The sequence below is a fragment of the Leptopilina boulardi genome, unplaced genomic scaffold (assembly GCF_019393585.1).
Source record: "Leptopilina boulardi isolate dan_hultmark-lab unplaced genomic scaffold, ZJU_Lbou_2.1 LbouV2_315, whole genome shotgun sequence".
In the NCBI taxonomy this organism is placed as follows: domain Eukaryota; kingdom Metazoa; phylum Arthropoda; class Insecta; order Hymenoptera; family Figitidae; genus Leptopilina; species Leptopilina boulardi.
In genome coordinates, this window is record NW_026137880.1 from 113,521 (window position 1) to 130,670 (window position 17,150).

The following is a 17,150-nucleotide window of genomic DNA, read 5'->3' on the forward strand; positions in this document are numbered from 1 at the left end:
TTGATAAACGGGATTAAACATAAATAATTTAATAAAACATGATGGGAGAAACTTATGATTTGATCACTTGTGACCACTATAAAAAAAACATGGAATAATAAAATAATTTACTGAAAATAATGGTAACGCTACCACCCACTTCAGAAGCTAGTGGAAGAATCGAACAGACGATCATATTGGCGCTTCAATTACTCATCAACTAAAAGGATTCCTCAATTTCATTTATGGGAGCACATGTCTAATAACCTCTAGCTTAGAACTATGCAAAAAAAAGAAAAATCAATTTTTTTAATACCAAAAGTGGAGTTCCCCCTCAATATCGCTTAGCTTAAAGTTGTCTCGTAATTCAGAGCGTCACATACTGCCCGAATTTATTATAATATAGTTATTGCTAAAAACATGTATACAAACCTTGAAGTGGAGTTTGACTGGCAAGTTTATGTCGATGACCAGTTTCGATGAGCAAATCGAATATAAGAGTAGCAAATTCTTTTGGCGTAAAACGAGCCAATTTTTGTCTTCCTTGATTTCTAGTAGAAGAGAGACGTGGATTCACAGGTAAAAATGGAACTGCGCATCTGTCCGGAAGAGAAGCGACTGAGAGCCAAACTATACGTTGAAAAAAAATAAAGTAACATCAAAATCAAATTTGGAGGGATATCAATCTCAATAAAGTGAGAATAAAAGTCTATCCTGCTTATAATATAAATATATATGAAAAAAAATTTTTCCAACACTTGTGTACGAAGTGCGACTTTGGGGGTAGAACCAGACACTAAAGTTCAAAGTAAATTTTTTCCATGTTGACGGGGCTGGTTCAGAAATAATCATTGCTGTTTTTTGTTTTGCAAAATTTTAATTTCTTTAAGAGTTATTGATTAAACTTCTAAAACTCAACAAGATCAGAGTTAGAGTAGTGGTCAGGCTGCTCACAGGACATGGCCTCATGAACTACCATCAGCACAAAATAGGTAGAAACGTCTCACCTAGGTGCAGATTGTGTGACGCAGAAGAAGATTCTTCTACTCACATTTTATGTCACTGTCCAGCTTACGCTGCAGCGACACATAGGATAGGATAGGATAGGATTCGCGACCTCTCGGTAGAAGAGTTACTGGACTTTTAGAATAAGACAGCACTCTAAAGACTAGGTTCGAGCTTGCCGGGGTTAGGTGCAATGCGTCTTGCGACTTAAGTACCAACACTCGTACTAGGGGAGTTCGGTATAAGCTTGTTTTGGATTAGATTAGATTTAGATTAGGTTATTCTTTAAACAATTTTTAAGAATTCAATTAGAAAAAAAATCTTTTCTACCGTTCTATTTGATGGGTATTGCTAAAATTTGGTATGAGTAATATACAATAATGATGCTTTAAAAAAAAATTGGTTTGATTTTGTCCATAATTTGTTAAAAATAGCAATTATTATAAACAACTGATAATAAAATAAACTTCAGCGCCTAATTTCATATTTTTTCTTGACAATTATGATTCCCTATTTTATCACGAGTATTTCAAAAAAAAATAAAAGTCATTATATTGCATTAGGTCAAAAGTTATTAATATATTTGTGATCGTGCTCCGCCAACTAAGAGCTAAGCCTCCAACAGTTGGACGTAAAACACGGCCGTGGACAAATTAACATAGAGCCTATAAATTTGAAGTGATTTTGACGTTCTTGGTCTTGTTTTAAAGATCATAAAATTTTGCATAACGTCTTTAGGGTCAGCCGGGGTAAATCCGAACGCTAATTATTTCAGCTTAATTAAAATTTTAAAAAATAAGTTAGACATGAGAATTTTTACCTCAGATCCTCTTCAAGAGATTCTAAGTATTATCCCATTTTTTGTTTGTTAATTAGCAACAGCATAAACAAAGATAACGAGTATTGCAAAGAAGATTGAAAATCAAAGATGACACTCTTTCAGTATTTTGTCTCGTATTTGAAGAAAAAGAAGCTAAAAATTCATTTTATTATTTATAATTGTTTGTTATGAATACTAGAACAGAAACTATTTTTCATTTTTGCCTTCTGTAAAATTTTATTAATAATATCAGACCGTTCGTATTTACCCAGGAAAATTGAAAAACCGGGGTAAATCCAAACTGTATTTTCAATAATTTTTTCTTATATCAGAGCCACACAAAATTGTTTTTATTTGATTACACTATTATTTTAACATTATAAAAGTACATAGAAAAAAGTTTTTCTTTCTATATGTATCCTCGTTAGTAATTAATAAGCAGAAACTTAATCTCTGTTCTCTCGAAGGAGTGTTCCACTTTTTTTTGCCAAATGGTTTGTTGAAAAAAGTTTTTCAGGATCTTAATAAAATTTGGTATTCTAGGGTTTTTGGGGTCGCTGATTACCAATTTGAAGTCAGTTTTTCAAAATTAAAAATGTCGGACGAGAATTAAAAAATTCATTGGATTCGCTCGAAAATTGTTACTCGGGGGGTTTCAGGGTCGCTGATTACGAATTTGGAGTTAGCAAATTTGATCATTTTTAAAAATAAGTTTTAGGAAAGTCCGCCATTTTGAATTTAAAAAATTTGACTTTTATTTTTGTATTTACATTCAATCACTCCAAAATACTTTCTGTACCAAGTTTGGCAAAAATCCGTCATGATTTGATAAAGTTATTAAAAGTTTTAACTGTGTAATGCATTTTAATTTTTAACCTGTTTGATTTTTGTATTTATATATGATGTATTATTACATAATAGGTTTATTATCGTATTTTTTTGAGTTTTTATATAAGTTTAACAATTGCAATACTTTAAATTTATTTTCCCTAAGATTTTTATGAAATACAGTGGCGTTCGTATTTACCCCGGTATTTTAGGAAAGTTGCAAAGTATCGAGGTAAATACCAACGGTAACTTTCCTGCGATTATAATTTATCAAAAATTTTTGCTACCCCATAAAATTGTTCTATGGAAGTAAAGTAACAACTTCATGCACCAGGATACCGGAAGTATTGTCTTTTAAAAGAAAAAACTTATGTTGTTGTTGAAACTTACTAAAAGCATTCGTATTTACCCCGGCTGACCCTAATGGTTTTTTGAAAAAAAATTTTTTTCGATTGTTTATTTAATGTTAAAGTTGAAAAAAAAATTTTCCTACTTAAAAACAGCTTAACTTTTTAGAAAAGGTGATTATTACCCATTTTTATGGTACCGTTCACGGAGTGCACCGAAACGGAACCCTCATGGTATCACTCATGTCCGTCTACAAAATTATGTCCCCCCCTCTAAAACCTAGCCATTTTAAACGATTATCCTAAAACTTGGTATAAATACGTATTATTGCGAGTAGATTTAACGAAAATTATAGCGAATCCGATTGCATTTGAATTAAATACAGTTATATTCCAAAAACTCGAAATTTCGGAAAAAAGCGTGCCCCCCTTAACTTTTATAGTTTTCGAGCTAAGAAGCTGAAACTTGGTACACATATTTAATTTCATGTGTAGATTTGACGAAAAATATAGCAAACCCTTTTAAAATTAACTTAAATATTGCTTCGCTACAAAAACTTAAAATTCCTGAAGAAGGCTAAAAATTCCTTTTTATCTTAACTTTAACAATTTTTTAGCCAACCATCTCAAACTTTGTACATATATATGTATATATTTATTAGCAAATTGAAAACAAATTATAGGAAAATTATTTTTTCAAAATATATATAAACATTTAAATAATCGTGAACGGAACCCTAGGTAAGTGAGTTGTCGCATTTGACCAATTTTTTGCATTTGAGATGCAAAACCAGAATATGTTTCTAGGTGAATAGAAATATATTTTGGTCAATCCATTATATTTCGACTGAAATCGTTGCTGACTAATTTTTAAAAATTATAATACTTTACAGGAATGATTTTGAAGTTATCAAAATCATGAAGTGAAAAGAATTTTATTAAAAATTTATTTACTTATTGTAAAATATGAATTTAAAGTATATGAGGTGCTGAAAACTGTCAATTTTTTAGCCATTAGAAAATATGCAAAAAAACATAGAATTTAGGTACCATAAAAATAAAAAACTAGGTGTTCATTTCATGACCATTTAGCTTCCTCATCATGATACACATACACATTCAAGATTAAAAGAAGGATTACAATTAAAATAGCAATCAATTTTATAATTATTGGTAAAATGTAAACTTTATATACATCAGTCGATTCGTTTTCATGCCAGGAATACAATTTTGCCAAGAATTAATTAAATTTGTTTTCAAAAATTCAAAAAAATGATTTAATCTACAGATTTCAGTAAAATATGAACTTTATATAGATTAATCGATTCGTTTCAATGCAAGAAATAAGTTTTTTTACCAAACAAAATTAAATTTACACAGAAAAAAATATTTTGAAAAAATTGTAAAAAAAATGTTGTGAATATATTTTGAAATCCTTGTTTCAGATTTTAGGTATTAATTATTACAATGAGCATACAAAATTTCAGGACAATCTGTTAAAGCGTTTCTGAGATAATTTGTACACAATATTTTGTGACATACACACACATACATCTGGACATTTGCTCAGAACTTCATATATATAAATTCTAGATAAAAAATGAGTCCATAAAACCCAATTTTAAAACATCGAACATCGTCACGAATGCAAAGCTTCTTCATGAGAAAGCAAAAATTATTGGAATTTACTAAGAATGAAAAAATGTATCATTACACAGGCACACAAAAAAAAAAAAGTTGTCTGTTTCTTGAACTACACATATATTTCCTATAGTATTTTGGCCCGCTGAAACCGAATCTGAGGTCAGAATTGCTCCATCACCCTCAGTTTTTTTTTAAATCGACCAAAACCACCCTTAAACGGACAAATTCACATTTCGGAGATAAAAAATAAATAAACTTATTTTTTAGAAAAACCAAATTTTACATCTACGAAACTTTGCTCCACTAACTCAAAAACAAAGCCAGCATTGATCCAGCACCCCCTGAATTTTTTTAATCAAAAAAACTACCCCTAATCTGAAGAATCAAATTCAGGAGGTAAAACAATAAAATAACTGATAAAAAATTTTATAACCAGGTATTTTTACTCCAGCAAGGCAGAAACAAATCCAGAAATGCTCCCTCACCCTCTAAATTTTTTTTAAATCGAAAAAACCACCCTTAAATAGAAAAATTCAAATTTAAGAAGTAAAAAAAAATACTTTACCGGCTTTTTTAAAAACAGAACCTTACATGTTTGTAGTTTTGCTCTACTAACTCAAAAAAACAAAGCCAGCATTGATCCAGCACCCCCTGAATTTTTTTAATCGAAAAAACTACCCCTAATCTGAAGAATCAAATTCAGGAGGTAAAACAATAAAATAACTGATTAAAAAATTTTATAACCAGGTATTTTTACTCCAGCAAGGCAGAAACAAATCCAGAAATGCTCCCTCACCCTCTAAATTTTTTTTAAATCGAAAAAACCACCCTTAAATAGAAAAATTCAAATTTAGGAGATTAAAAATTAAATAACTGACTTTTTTAAAACAGAAACTTACTACATATATGTATTTTCGCTCCACTAACTCAAAAACAAAGCCACCATTGATTCATCAACCTCTGAATTTGTTTAATCGAAAAAACTACCCCTAATCTGAAGAATCAAATTCAGGAGGTAATACAATATAATAACTGATTGAAAAATTTTACAGCCAGGTATGTTTCCGCATTGCTGGAGTAAAAATACCTGGTTATAAACTTTTTTAATCAGTTATTTTTTTGTTTTACCTCCTAAGTTTGGTTCTTCAGATTAAGGGTAGTTTTTTTTATTTAAAAAAATTCAGAGGGTGATGGATCAATGCTGGCTTTATTTTTTTGAGTTAGTAAAGCAAAACTACATACATGTAAGGTTCTGTTTTTAAAAAAAGACGGTAATTTAATATTTTTTTACTTCTTAAATTTGAATTTTTCTATTTAAGGGTGGTTTTTTCGATTTAAAAAAATTTTAGAGGGTGAGGGAGCATTTCTGGCTTTGTTTCTGCATTGCTGGAGTAAAAATATCTGGTTATAAAATTTTTTAATCAGTTATTTTATTGTTTTACCTCCTGAATTTGATTCTTTAGATTAGGGGTAGTTTTTTCGATTAAAAAAATTCAGGGGTGCTGGATCAATGCTGGCTTTGTTTTTTTGAGTTAGTAGAGCAAAACTACAAACATGTAAGGTTCTGTTTTTAAAAAAAGCCGGTAATTTATTATTTTTTTACTTCTTAAATTTGAATTTTTCTATTTAAGGGTGGTTTTTTTGATTTAAAAAAAATTTAGAGGGTGAGGGAGCATTTCTGGATTTGTTTCTGCCTTGCTGGAGTAAAAATACCTGGTTATAAAATTTTTTAATCAGTTATTTTATTGTTTTACCTCCTGAATTTGATTCTTCAGATTAGGGGTAGTTTTTTCGATTAAAAAAATTCAGGGGGTGCTGGATCAATGCTGGCTTTGTTTTTTTGAGTTAGTAGAGCAAAACTACAAACATGTAAGGTTCTGTTTTTAAAAAAAGACGGTAATTTATTATTTTTTTACTTCTTAAATTTGAATTTTTCTATTTAAGGGTGGTTTTTTTGATTTAAAAAAAATTTAGAGGGTGAGGGAGCATTTCTGGATTTGTTTCTGCCTTGCTGGAGTAAAAATACCTGGTTATAAAATTTTTTAATCAGTTATTTTATTGTTTTACCTCCTGAATTTAATTCTTCAGATTAGGGGTAGTTTTTTCGATTAAAAAAATTCAGGGGGTGCTGGATCAATGCTGGCTTTGTTTTTGAGTTAGTGGAGCAAAGTTTCGTGGATGTAAAATTTGGTTTTTCTAAAAAATAAGTTGATTTATTTTTTATCTCCGAAGTGTGAATTTGATCGTTTAAGGGTGGTTTTGGTCGATTTAAAAAAAAACTGAGGGTGATGGAGCAATTCTGACCTCAGATTCGGTTTCAGCGGGCCAAAATACTATAGGAAATATATGTGTAGTTCAAGAAACAGACAACTTTTTTTTTTTTGTGTGCCTGTGTTATCAATTGATATAATTATTTAAAAACGTGAAATAATTTATAAAATATGATTGATGAGTCTCGATTTAACCTTCGAGGAGAGCGGTAGTGTTTATATTTACTGGTCTTTATAGGCAGTTATCAAAGAAATATAAATAAGTGCTGAGTGATTCTTAATGTGTGTGACCAATCTTTTGCTGTGAAAAGTGCCAATTTAGTAAGTGATTTTAAACCTTTTTTTCATCAAAATGACCTCAAATGAGGAGTTAAAAACAATCCTGATGGATATTCAACAAGATATTAAATCTACAAAAAATTATGTCGGACAATTGTCAGAGGATGTCAAAACCTTGAAAAGCTCAGATGAAAAAATATTACTAGAATTAAAAATCTATAAAAATAAGTGCACTATACTGGAGAAAAACAACAATGAATTAACAGAAAAAGTTAATACTCTGGACAAATCGTTCGAAACTTTAATGATCAGAGAAAGATTTGGAAATGTTATAATGCATAATGTAAAAGACTCTATTGAAGGTAAGAAAGACACGATACAAACTAATCTGAAAATATTTAATGCAGCAAACATTAACATTAAAAAGGAAAATATAGAAGTAGCTATAAGACTTGGAAAACGTATTGGAAATAGACCGATATTAGTCAAACTAGATAATCCTAAGAGCAAAACATATATACTTGATTATATATATACTCTGTTCAACTTGCAAGAAATACAGAATTGGATGGAAGAAAAGGAGATTGTTGCCAAAACACAAGATGACTACGATTCGGATGGTGGGGAATCATCGGTTTCTACCCAATCTTCAAGTAGTCGCAAGAGAGGACGAAAGCCGAATTCCAATACTCCGACAACAAAAGTCAAAAAACCAAAACAAATAATAAAATTAAAAATAAATAAAAGTTTCTTAAAAGAACCAAACGAAACAGAAACCCAAAAGGACAAGGAAAAAGATGCAAGTGACATGCCAAACGAACCAATACAAGGATAATATTCTGGAACGCGAGAGGGATTCACAACCTACAAGACCTACATGACGTCATCGAGGAAGAAGATATTGTATGTATAGCTGAGGCTTGGCATGTAACAGAACCGGACGTCTCGATGCCTGTGAGTAATTTTAAAAATAAGATAATTCATATAATAAAGCAATTAAAATGTATAATAAAGTGCAGGCAAGAGGAGGTTTGATGATATTTTCTAATGTTTGTAAATACTAAATGGAATCAATCTCTGTAAACGATGAATGTATATTTGTTAAAATTGAAAATCGTGATATAAGAATAGTAGTAGGACTAGTCTATTTGAGTCCAAATTCGGATATTAATAAATTATTAAATGATTTGAATGAAAGAATTTTTGATATACACTTGCAATAGACAAATCATGCTATTATAATTGGGGGGATTTTAATGGGAAAATTGGAAATTTAAATCAAATTGAAGGAAATCTTAATTTTGATAATATAAATATACTTAACTATAGATCGACCTCGGATGACACCGAAAATAAAAGGGGTATTAAAATAACAGAATTTTTTTGAGAATGAGGGTTTTGTTGTATTAAACGAGAGATCCCGGAGTGATAATCCTGCCTAATTTACACGGAAAAAGGTTGCGCCTCCATTCTTGATTTAGTGTGGTGTGAGGGCCCTGGTGTGTCGTTGATCGAGGATTTCAAGGTCTTACATATTCCCACACGTTCTGATCATTTTCCTATTTGTTTAACATTAAAGAGTAATAATTCTCTCAACCTTGTAAGTGGTTCGGAAATTCACCTTAAATGGAAAGAAGAGAATGTTGAAAAATGTAAGAATGTAATTAAATATCCTAGTAATCTACAGAGTCCTATCACGGTCGTGAAGATATCTAATAACTTATTAAAATCTATAACTGCAGCTGCAAAGCTATCAGATATGACAACAACTGTCAGAACAAAGAAAAATATCTCAAGACCGAGGTACGATTCTGAGTGTAAGATGAGTAAAAAAAACCTTAAAATATTATTAAAAAAATGTAAAGGAAAAAATTTTACTCCATTCATATTACAAAAATATAGCCAAAGTAAAAATCATAAATTAATCGTTAAAAAGAAAGTAGATTATAAAAAAATGATAACAGATAAAATAGCCTCAATAAAAGATTCTAAACAATTTAAAAATTAAGAAAATTGAAATTTATTTTGGGTGTAACATATACTTTATATATACGAATCGATTCGTTTTAATGCAGGGAATAAAATTATTTCATATATAAACTTGAATTTTAATAAACACAACATTTTTTAGCTAAAATGGGAATTTCTTATTTTTTAACTTTCATTAATTCTTTAAATTTCAATCAAATCTATACTGTTTATATACTAATCGATTCGTCTTGACGTAAAGAAGATGTTTATATTATATATTACCTTTAATTTTTCTATTTAAAAATTTTTTCAATTAAAAAAAATTTTTGGAAAAAAGCCGATAAATTTTTTTTTGGGGGTATTTTTAAAAATCCTCTCGTCATTTTTGAGAGATTAATGTGATAAATAAGCCTACCAAATTTTACCCAAATCCATTAAAACCTGTTAGAGATATCGTGTTAAAAAAATGATCCACACACATACACACATACATACATACATTCGGACAATTGATCAGGATCTCATATAACATGTTTCTATATAGAGAAAAATTTGATTTCACCATTTTTAAAAATTTTATAAACGAAAGGACTACAAAGCTTCCTCCGCTCCACGAGGAAGCAAACTGATTTACAAAAAGGGAAAAACGGATGCCCCTGCAAACTACAGACCTATACCCTTCATGAACGACACCCCAGAGGTGTTTACACAGATCCTCGCTTATAGACTAGTAGATTTGGATGGAACAAAATCATCTGACACCGGAATGACAGGCGGGGTTCAGGAGGAAAAGTAGCTGCGAAGATCACATTTTTACGCTGAATTCTTAGGCCAGTCAATAAAGACAAAAAGTGCCATTAAATGTAGACAGGCAACTCTAACCGGAATTTGGTAGTTTGGGGGGGTAGTATAAAGGCCCCACAGTTTGCTCTCGATTTCCGGTTGCAGAAGTTGTTGTAAACAATGGTTGAAGTTGGTGAAATGTGGTTTTTGCGTGCTCGTTACTTTCCTCTACATTTTAGAGGAAAAAGTTGTTATTAGAAAAAAAAGGTATTAAAAATACCTACAAAATGGTGGGTCGAAAGTTAAAATCGGATTATTTGTTTAAAAGTTATTGAATTTAAACCATTAAAAATGGTACTTTTTTAATTGTTTAATAACTTTGTTAATAATAATCCGATTGAAGTGAAACTTTCTGAAAATGTGCCCCTCATGATACTGAACAAAATGAAAAAACTTCAAGTTTAAACGGATGAATAGTTTATAAATTATTCCATTTGTTAATTAAAAACATGTTGTTTTTCAACCTAATTTCTACAGAACGATATGGAGCGAATTCAATTTTTTTTCTTTCATTTTACTCTTGAAGAGTGATACTATCATGTACATAAAAGAAAGAATTGAAATTCATTAATTAATTGCATAATTATGGATAAAGAAAAAAGGGTACGTTTTTTCGTTATAAACAATTGAAATTACTCGACCAGTTTTTACTCTATCGAATTCTAATAAACGCCATTGAATTTCTTTTTTCTTTACAAAACTTTTTAAAAAAAGAAAAACAATCTAGGTCAAAGGGGGGGGGGAGATCATTTTTTTTTTCAAAAAAATCCTAACACTATAATTATTATTTTTCATTCAAATTTACAGTACTTGTAGTTTAATATGTGTACTGTTAAATAAAAAATTGTAAACATTGAAAAAAATTTTTTTATTATTAATAATGACTGTTAAAGAGAGCTCAACATTTTACCTTGCTCCGGAAGGCGGAGTGGGGGAACTCGGTGGCGCGTGGCAAACGCCGCCACAAAATCAAACTCAGCCGATCAAAATTACAAAATTTGTTATAACTCGGTTAATTATTAACCGATTTTAATCTTTCTTTTTTTGAATTCATGTTATTTTTTCTCCTCTTTTCAAAAATAAATTTACATTATTAATAAAAATTTTTTTTTGCTAATATTTAAACATTTTTTTTTTAATAACAATTTTTTTTCACTAATTCAAGTTTTTTAAAATTTTTTTTTAACTGCATATAATGACAGGTATTTTAGTCTCTTTTTATGTTTAACGTTTTTTAATGTCGGACCCAAAATTTTTCGTGACCTCGTGGTCACGTGAAGACAGCAATAAATAAAAAAATATATAACAAAAATTTGCTGTTAAATTATATAAATTATTATTAAAATACATTAATTTTTGTTATATACATTAAAACATCATTACATTATTTAAAAAGTAATATAAATCAAAATTTTTTAAATTATGAAAAAAATGACATAGTGCTACACGAATGTGTATAAATAATTTTAAAAAACGTTAAACATAAAAAGAGACTAAAATACCTGTCATTATATGCAGTTAAAAAAAAATTTTAAAAAAACTTGAATTAGTGAAAAAAAATTGTTATTAAAAAAAAAATGTTTAAATATTAGCAAAAAAAAATTTTTATTAATAATGTAAATTTATTTTTGAAAAGAGGAGAAAAAATAACATGAATTCAAAAAAAGAAAGATTAAAATCGGTTAATAATTAACCGAGTTATAACAAATTTTGTAATTTTGATCGGCTGAGTTTGATTTTGTGGCGGCGTTTGCCACGCGCCACCGAGTTCCCCCACTCCGCCTTCCGGAGCAAGGTAAAATGTTGAGCTCTCTTTAACAGTCATTATTAATAATAAAAAAATTTTTTTCAATGTTTACAATTTTTTATTTAACAGTACACATATTAAACTACAAGTACTGTAAATTTGAATGAAAAATATTAATAATTATAGTGTTAGGATTTTTTTGAAAAAAAAAAATGATCTCCCCCCCCCCTTTGACCTAGATTGTTTTTCTTTTTTTAAAAAGTTTTGTAAAGAAAAAAGAAATTCAATGGCGTTTATTAGAATTCGATAGAGTAAAAACTGGTCGAGTAATTTCAATTGTTTATAACGAAAAAACGTACCCTTTTTTCTTTATCCATAATTATGCAATTAATTAATGAATTTCAATTCTTTCTTTTATGTACATGATAGTATCACTCTTCAAGAGTAAAATGAAAGAAAAAAAATTGAATTCGCTCCATATCGTTCTGTAGAAATTAGGTTGAAAAACAACATGTTTTTAATTAACAAATGGAATAATTTATAAACTATTCATCCGTTTAAACTTGAAGTTTTTTCATTTTGTTCAGTATCATGAGGGGCACATTTTCAGAAAGTTTCACTTCAATCGGATTATTATTAACAAAGTTATTAAACAATTAAAAAAGTACCATTTTTAATGGTTTAAATTCAATAACTTTTAAACAAATAATCCGATTTTAACTTTCGACCCACCATTTTGTAGGTATTTTTAATACCTTTTTTTTCTAATAACAACTTTTTCCTCTAAAATGTAGAGGAAAGTAACGAGCACGCAAAAACCACATTTCACCAACTTCAACCATTGTTTACAACAACTTCTGCAACCGGAAATCGAGAGCAAACTGTGGGGCCTTTATACTACCCCCCCAAACTACCAAATTCCGGTTAGAGTTGCCTGTCTACATTTAATGGCACTTTTTGTCTTTATTGACTGGCCTATCTATGATTCAATACAGGCTGAGTTTGCCAAAAAATAAATTATTCGCTTTATTTGTCGACTTTAAAAGCGCCTTCTCCTCCGTGAATTATAACATTTTTATAATAATATAAATTTGAAAGTGAAGAGTTCAAGAGGCACATTTGGGAACATAAAGATCACAAAAGGAGTGTTACAGGGAGATTTTCTTAGCCCCCGCCCTTTTTACTTTATTCATAGCAGGTTTAGAAAAATATCTAAGAAGTAAAAGAATAAGTAAAAGAATCTGAAATCTTAATTCTAGCATATGCAGATGACCTTGTCATCCTCTCGGATTCAGTGACTGATATGGAAAAAATTCTTAAAATCTAGTACGAATACTATAAAATTAATAACTTAGAAGTAAATAATACAAAAACAAAAATTATCGAATTTAAGAGAGGAGGAGAAGGTTATAAGGAAAAAAAATTAATTAAAATATATGCTTTAGTTATGGCGGAGATAAAATAGAAATTGTAAAAGAATGTTTATTTGGGTATCTCGTTTGGTAACCCGACTCTGTTCACAAATGCCAAGAAACAAATATTTAAAAAAAGTAAAATAGCAATAAACTCAACATTGTCATTAATATATAAATCACAAATAGACTCATTGTCATCGATTAGTAGGATATTTTACAATTTAGCATTGAATGTGATGATGTACTCTGCGCACATTTGATGTTATCCAAATAAATGTTAATTGGGCCTCTCATGTTAAGTTCTTTTTTGTTGAAATGGGGTTAGAGGAGGAATGGGAATCCCTGGACTTGTCAACATTGCAAAAAAATAAATTAAAATGGATTGAAAGATATAACGATATACTAAAACAAAGAGACTACCAGCAGGTTTATTCCTCCTCTTCTCTATTAATATATCCTCGTTTGGAAATTAATACTAGTCCGACAAAAAATGTAAATATAGGATTAAAACTTAATGATTTTAAAATAATGGCACAAATTCGACTAATAAACAAGCTTCAAACAAGAATTTTATCAAAAAAAATCAAAGTGTAACTTTAAAACAAATGAATACTCCAAATATTGTAACAAAGTAGTCGAAGAGGAATTCTTAAGAACTTCATTAAAATTAATAAAATTAATTAATTTGTAAATGACTTTTTAAATACAAATAATATTTCATATTTAACATTTACTATTTATTCCATTACTTAATTTTTCAAAAATATGGAATTATGTGATTTTATAATATACTTTTCAAAAATAGCAGACGACTTTCATTAGGGAAATCAATAGTTTAAGGTTTTTCCAGTTACGAACGCCACCTCCGACTATTCTAATTTTCCGGAATGCTTTTACCAGATTTGGGAACATTTTTCCTCCAATCCACGCATGGAGTGAAGACTCCTTATTCTTACTTCGTGGCCATGGTTTACTGATAACATAACCATAAAATAAAATGTCATTCACTGATACAGCTATTCCAACCTTTTAAATTGTTCAAGTTTCAATTATTAAAAAAATGGATAGAAAAAGAAAACACGAAAAGGATCTAGCAGATTTAAGACGCAAAAAACATCGAGAAAAAAAGAAAATGTTTCTAAATGAGAGTAGTGAAAATAATGTTGAAGGTAATAACAATTCGTCTGTTGATGTAAGTGATGGAAACGAACATGTTCAAGAAAATAATATCTCATCTGCAGAAGGTAAATTTATATTGAAAGTTAGATTAGGCAAATAATTTTTCTATTTTTAATAGCGTAAATAAATTTTAATATTTAAATATCATACATTAATAAATATAATTAATGTATTCGATCCTTTAATATAACCTCAAAATAGAAAGTTATTTTTAACACTAAATAAATCTAAAATAAAAATTAAATTTTCACGATAAATTTATTATTAAATAATAGTTATTTAATAATAATATCTATGAATTTCACGGTTAATTTTATAAAAATGTTTAAACACAAATTTTAATTTAACAATTTTAATCTAAGAGTATTAAAATGTAATATATAATTAATATATAATAATAATAATATATAATTAATATATAATAATAATAATATATAATTAATATATAATAATAATAATATATAATTAATATATAATAATAATAATATATAATTAATATTATATGATATTAATTTTAATTTGCTGTTCAAAACTACTTCCTAATTTTAGATTATTCCGAGGATTGAAACATTTTTAAACTTGAAAATATTACTTTTGTATAGAATTCAATTAAATTTTTTAGAATTTATACCGGAAGCTGAGTTTAAGATAAATAGGGAAAATTTTGTAAGTGAAAGCACAGATACCGAATCAGAACTGGAGGAAGATGATGCCAACGAAGAAAGTGAATCGGAAATGAGTGAAGAAAACGAAGAAGATTTAGAAGCAGAAATAAATGTTTTGAATGATGAAGCAGATGTATACATTATAGATTATGGTATACCAGAAATAGCAGAGTTACGAAACTGGGCGCTCGAATGTCAAATACCTCATGATAATGTTGATAAACTTCTGAACATTTTTAGAAGAAGAGTATTTCCAAATCTCCCCAAAACCGCTAAAACATTTTTAGGGACCTCAAATGCAAATTATGAAATATTTCCAATTGAAGACAACAATGGATCAATGGAAGAATTTGTATATTTTGGAATCAGTCAAGGTCTTCATGAGTGTATAAATATTAACATCCATGAAAATGATTGTATAGAATTAAAAATTTCTTGTGATGGATTACCATTAGTCAAATCGGGAAGTCAGGAACTTTGGCCAATATTATGTAAGGTTCATTTTTCTCCAGCCTGCTATGAACCTTTTGCCGTAGCTATTTATTGCGGTGAATCTAAGCCGAAAGATGTTGATGCATATTTACAAAAATTTATTGATGAAGTAAATCTTTTACAAAATAATGGCATTAATATTTCTGGTACTCAGTTTAGCATAAAAATAATGTGCTTTATTTGCGACACGCCGGCACGTGCATTTTTGAAAAAAACAATAGGCCATAAAGGTTAAAATGCTTGTGAACGATGCACTGTACAAGGTTTTAGTAGAAATTCTACTACTGTCTTTCCATCTGTTGATGATGAAGAAAGAACAGATGCATCTTTCAGGTTTCAAAGGCAAAATTCTCATCATAAGGGAGTAACGCCTTTACTTAGAATTTTTCCGTTCTTAAATATTATATTTATTTTTGTACTTGATTTCATGCATCTATGCTGCTTAGGTGTCATGAAGAAATTACTTTTATATTGGGTTGAAAAAAGTAATAATAAATTATCAAGACGAGATCGTTTAGAACTTTCTAGGAGAATGAAATTAATAAAAAATCAAATTCCGTGTGAATTCCAACGTAAAACAGGACCTATTAAATCTGTGCTCAAATGGAAAGCAACCCAATTTCGATTTTTCCTTTGGTATTGTGGTCCAATAGTTCTTTTTAAATTGCTTAAAAAACCCTTATATGATCATTTTTTATTATTTCATACTGCATGCCGGATTTTAAGTAGCAATAAGCTTTACAATCGATTTGGAGAACACGCTAAACAATATCTAAAAGCTTTTTTCGTTGCCATGAGACAGTTGTATGGATTATTATCACAAGTCTTGAATTGTTACCATTTAATTCACTTAGCAGATGACCCAAAAAATATGAAATGTGACATTAGTAATTACACTGCCTTTCGATTTGAAAGCTTTTTAGGAAAATTAAAGAAGTACGTTCGGACGCCAAATAAACCGTTAGCTCAAGTGTGTCGACGTCTTCACAAATTAAAATTTGTTCAAAAAGAAAAGGTCAAATTACCGGCTAGAGTTGAAATTTTAAATGAAAAAAATGGCAGAATAACGGAAATTAAGTTCAAACAATCCACTATTAAAACTTATGAACCCAATAATACACTTTTACTTAAAGATAATACTGTTTTTCACGTAAATTCAATTAGTAGAGATCAACGTGGTCAATTCAAAATAAAAGGTGAAATTTTAGAAAAAGCGAATTCGATTTTCACTTATCCTTGCGACTCCTAACATTTAAAAATGTGGCAAATAAAATCAGAAAAATCAGGGATTCAAAAAATATTTGATGTAGAAAACATTGAATGTAAATTACTAAAAATTTCTATTAACTTCCGAGAGAATGACCGAAAAAAAGAATTTGTAATTCCACTTCTACACCAATAGGCCTACATATAAATTAAAATGAATTAATTAAATAATTTTTGTAGTTTACATTATAAACGAGAATTTCACTCATTGAAAAATATTAAACACAAAATAAAAAAAACATTTTTTATTACTATAATGATTATTATTGTTATTATATTATTAAATTATTATATTATGACACACAGAAATATTTCAAATTAACATGCTTTTTTTATAAAAACTTTCATTTTTATTTTATTTTAATTAATACAGGTTCAAATTTTTTATCTTTATTTTTAT

General features: G+C 28.8%; 1 protein-coding gene across 2 annotated transcripts in view; it reads right to left on the bottom strand.

Moving 5' to 3' along the window:
• Positions 1–17,150, bottom strand: part of LOC127283904 (ARF GTPase-activating protein GIT1) — a 121,966-nt gene that overhangs the window by 66,135 nt on the left and 38,681 nt on the right. Inside the window, exon 8 of one of the 2 annotated variants that reach the window (XM_051309021.1) lies at positions 412–609. The exons of the other annotated variant lie outside the window; for it this stretch is intronic. Coding sequence (XP_051164978.1) covers positions 412–609 — 198 coding nt within the window. The remainder of the gene's footprint in view (positions 1–411; positions 610–17,150) is intronic. 2 annotated transcript variants of the gene reach the window in all.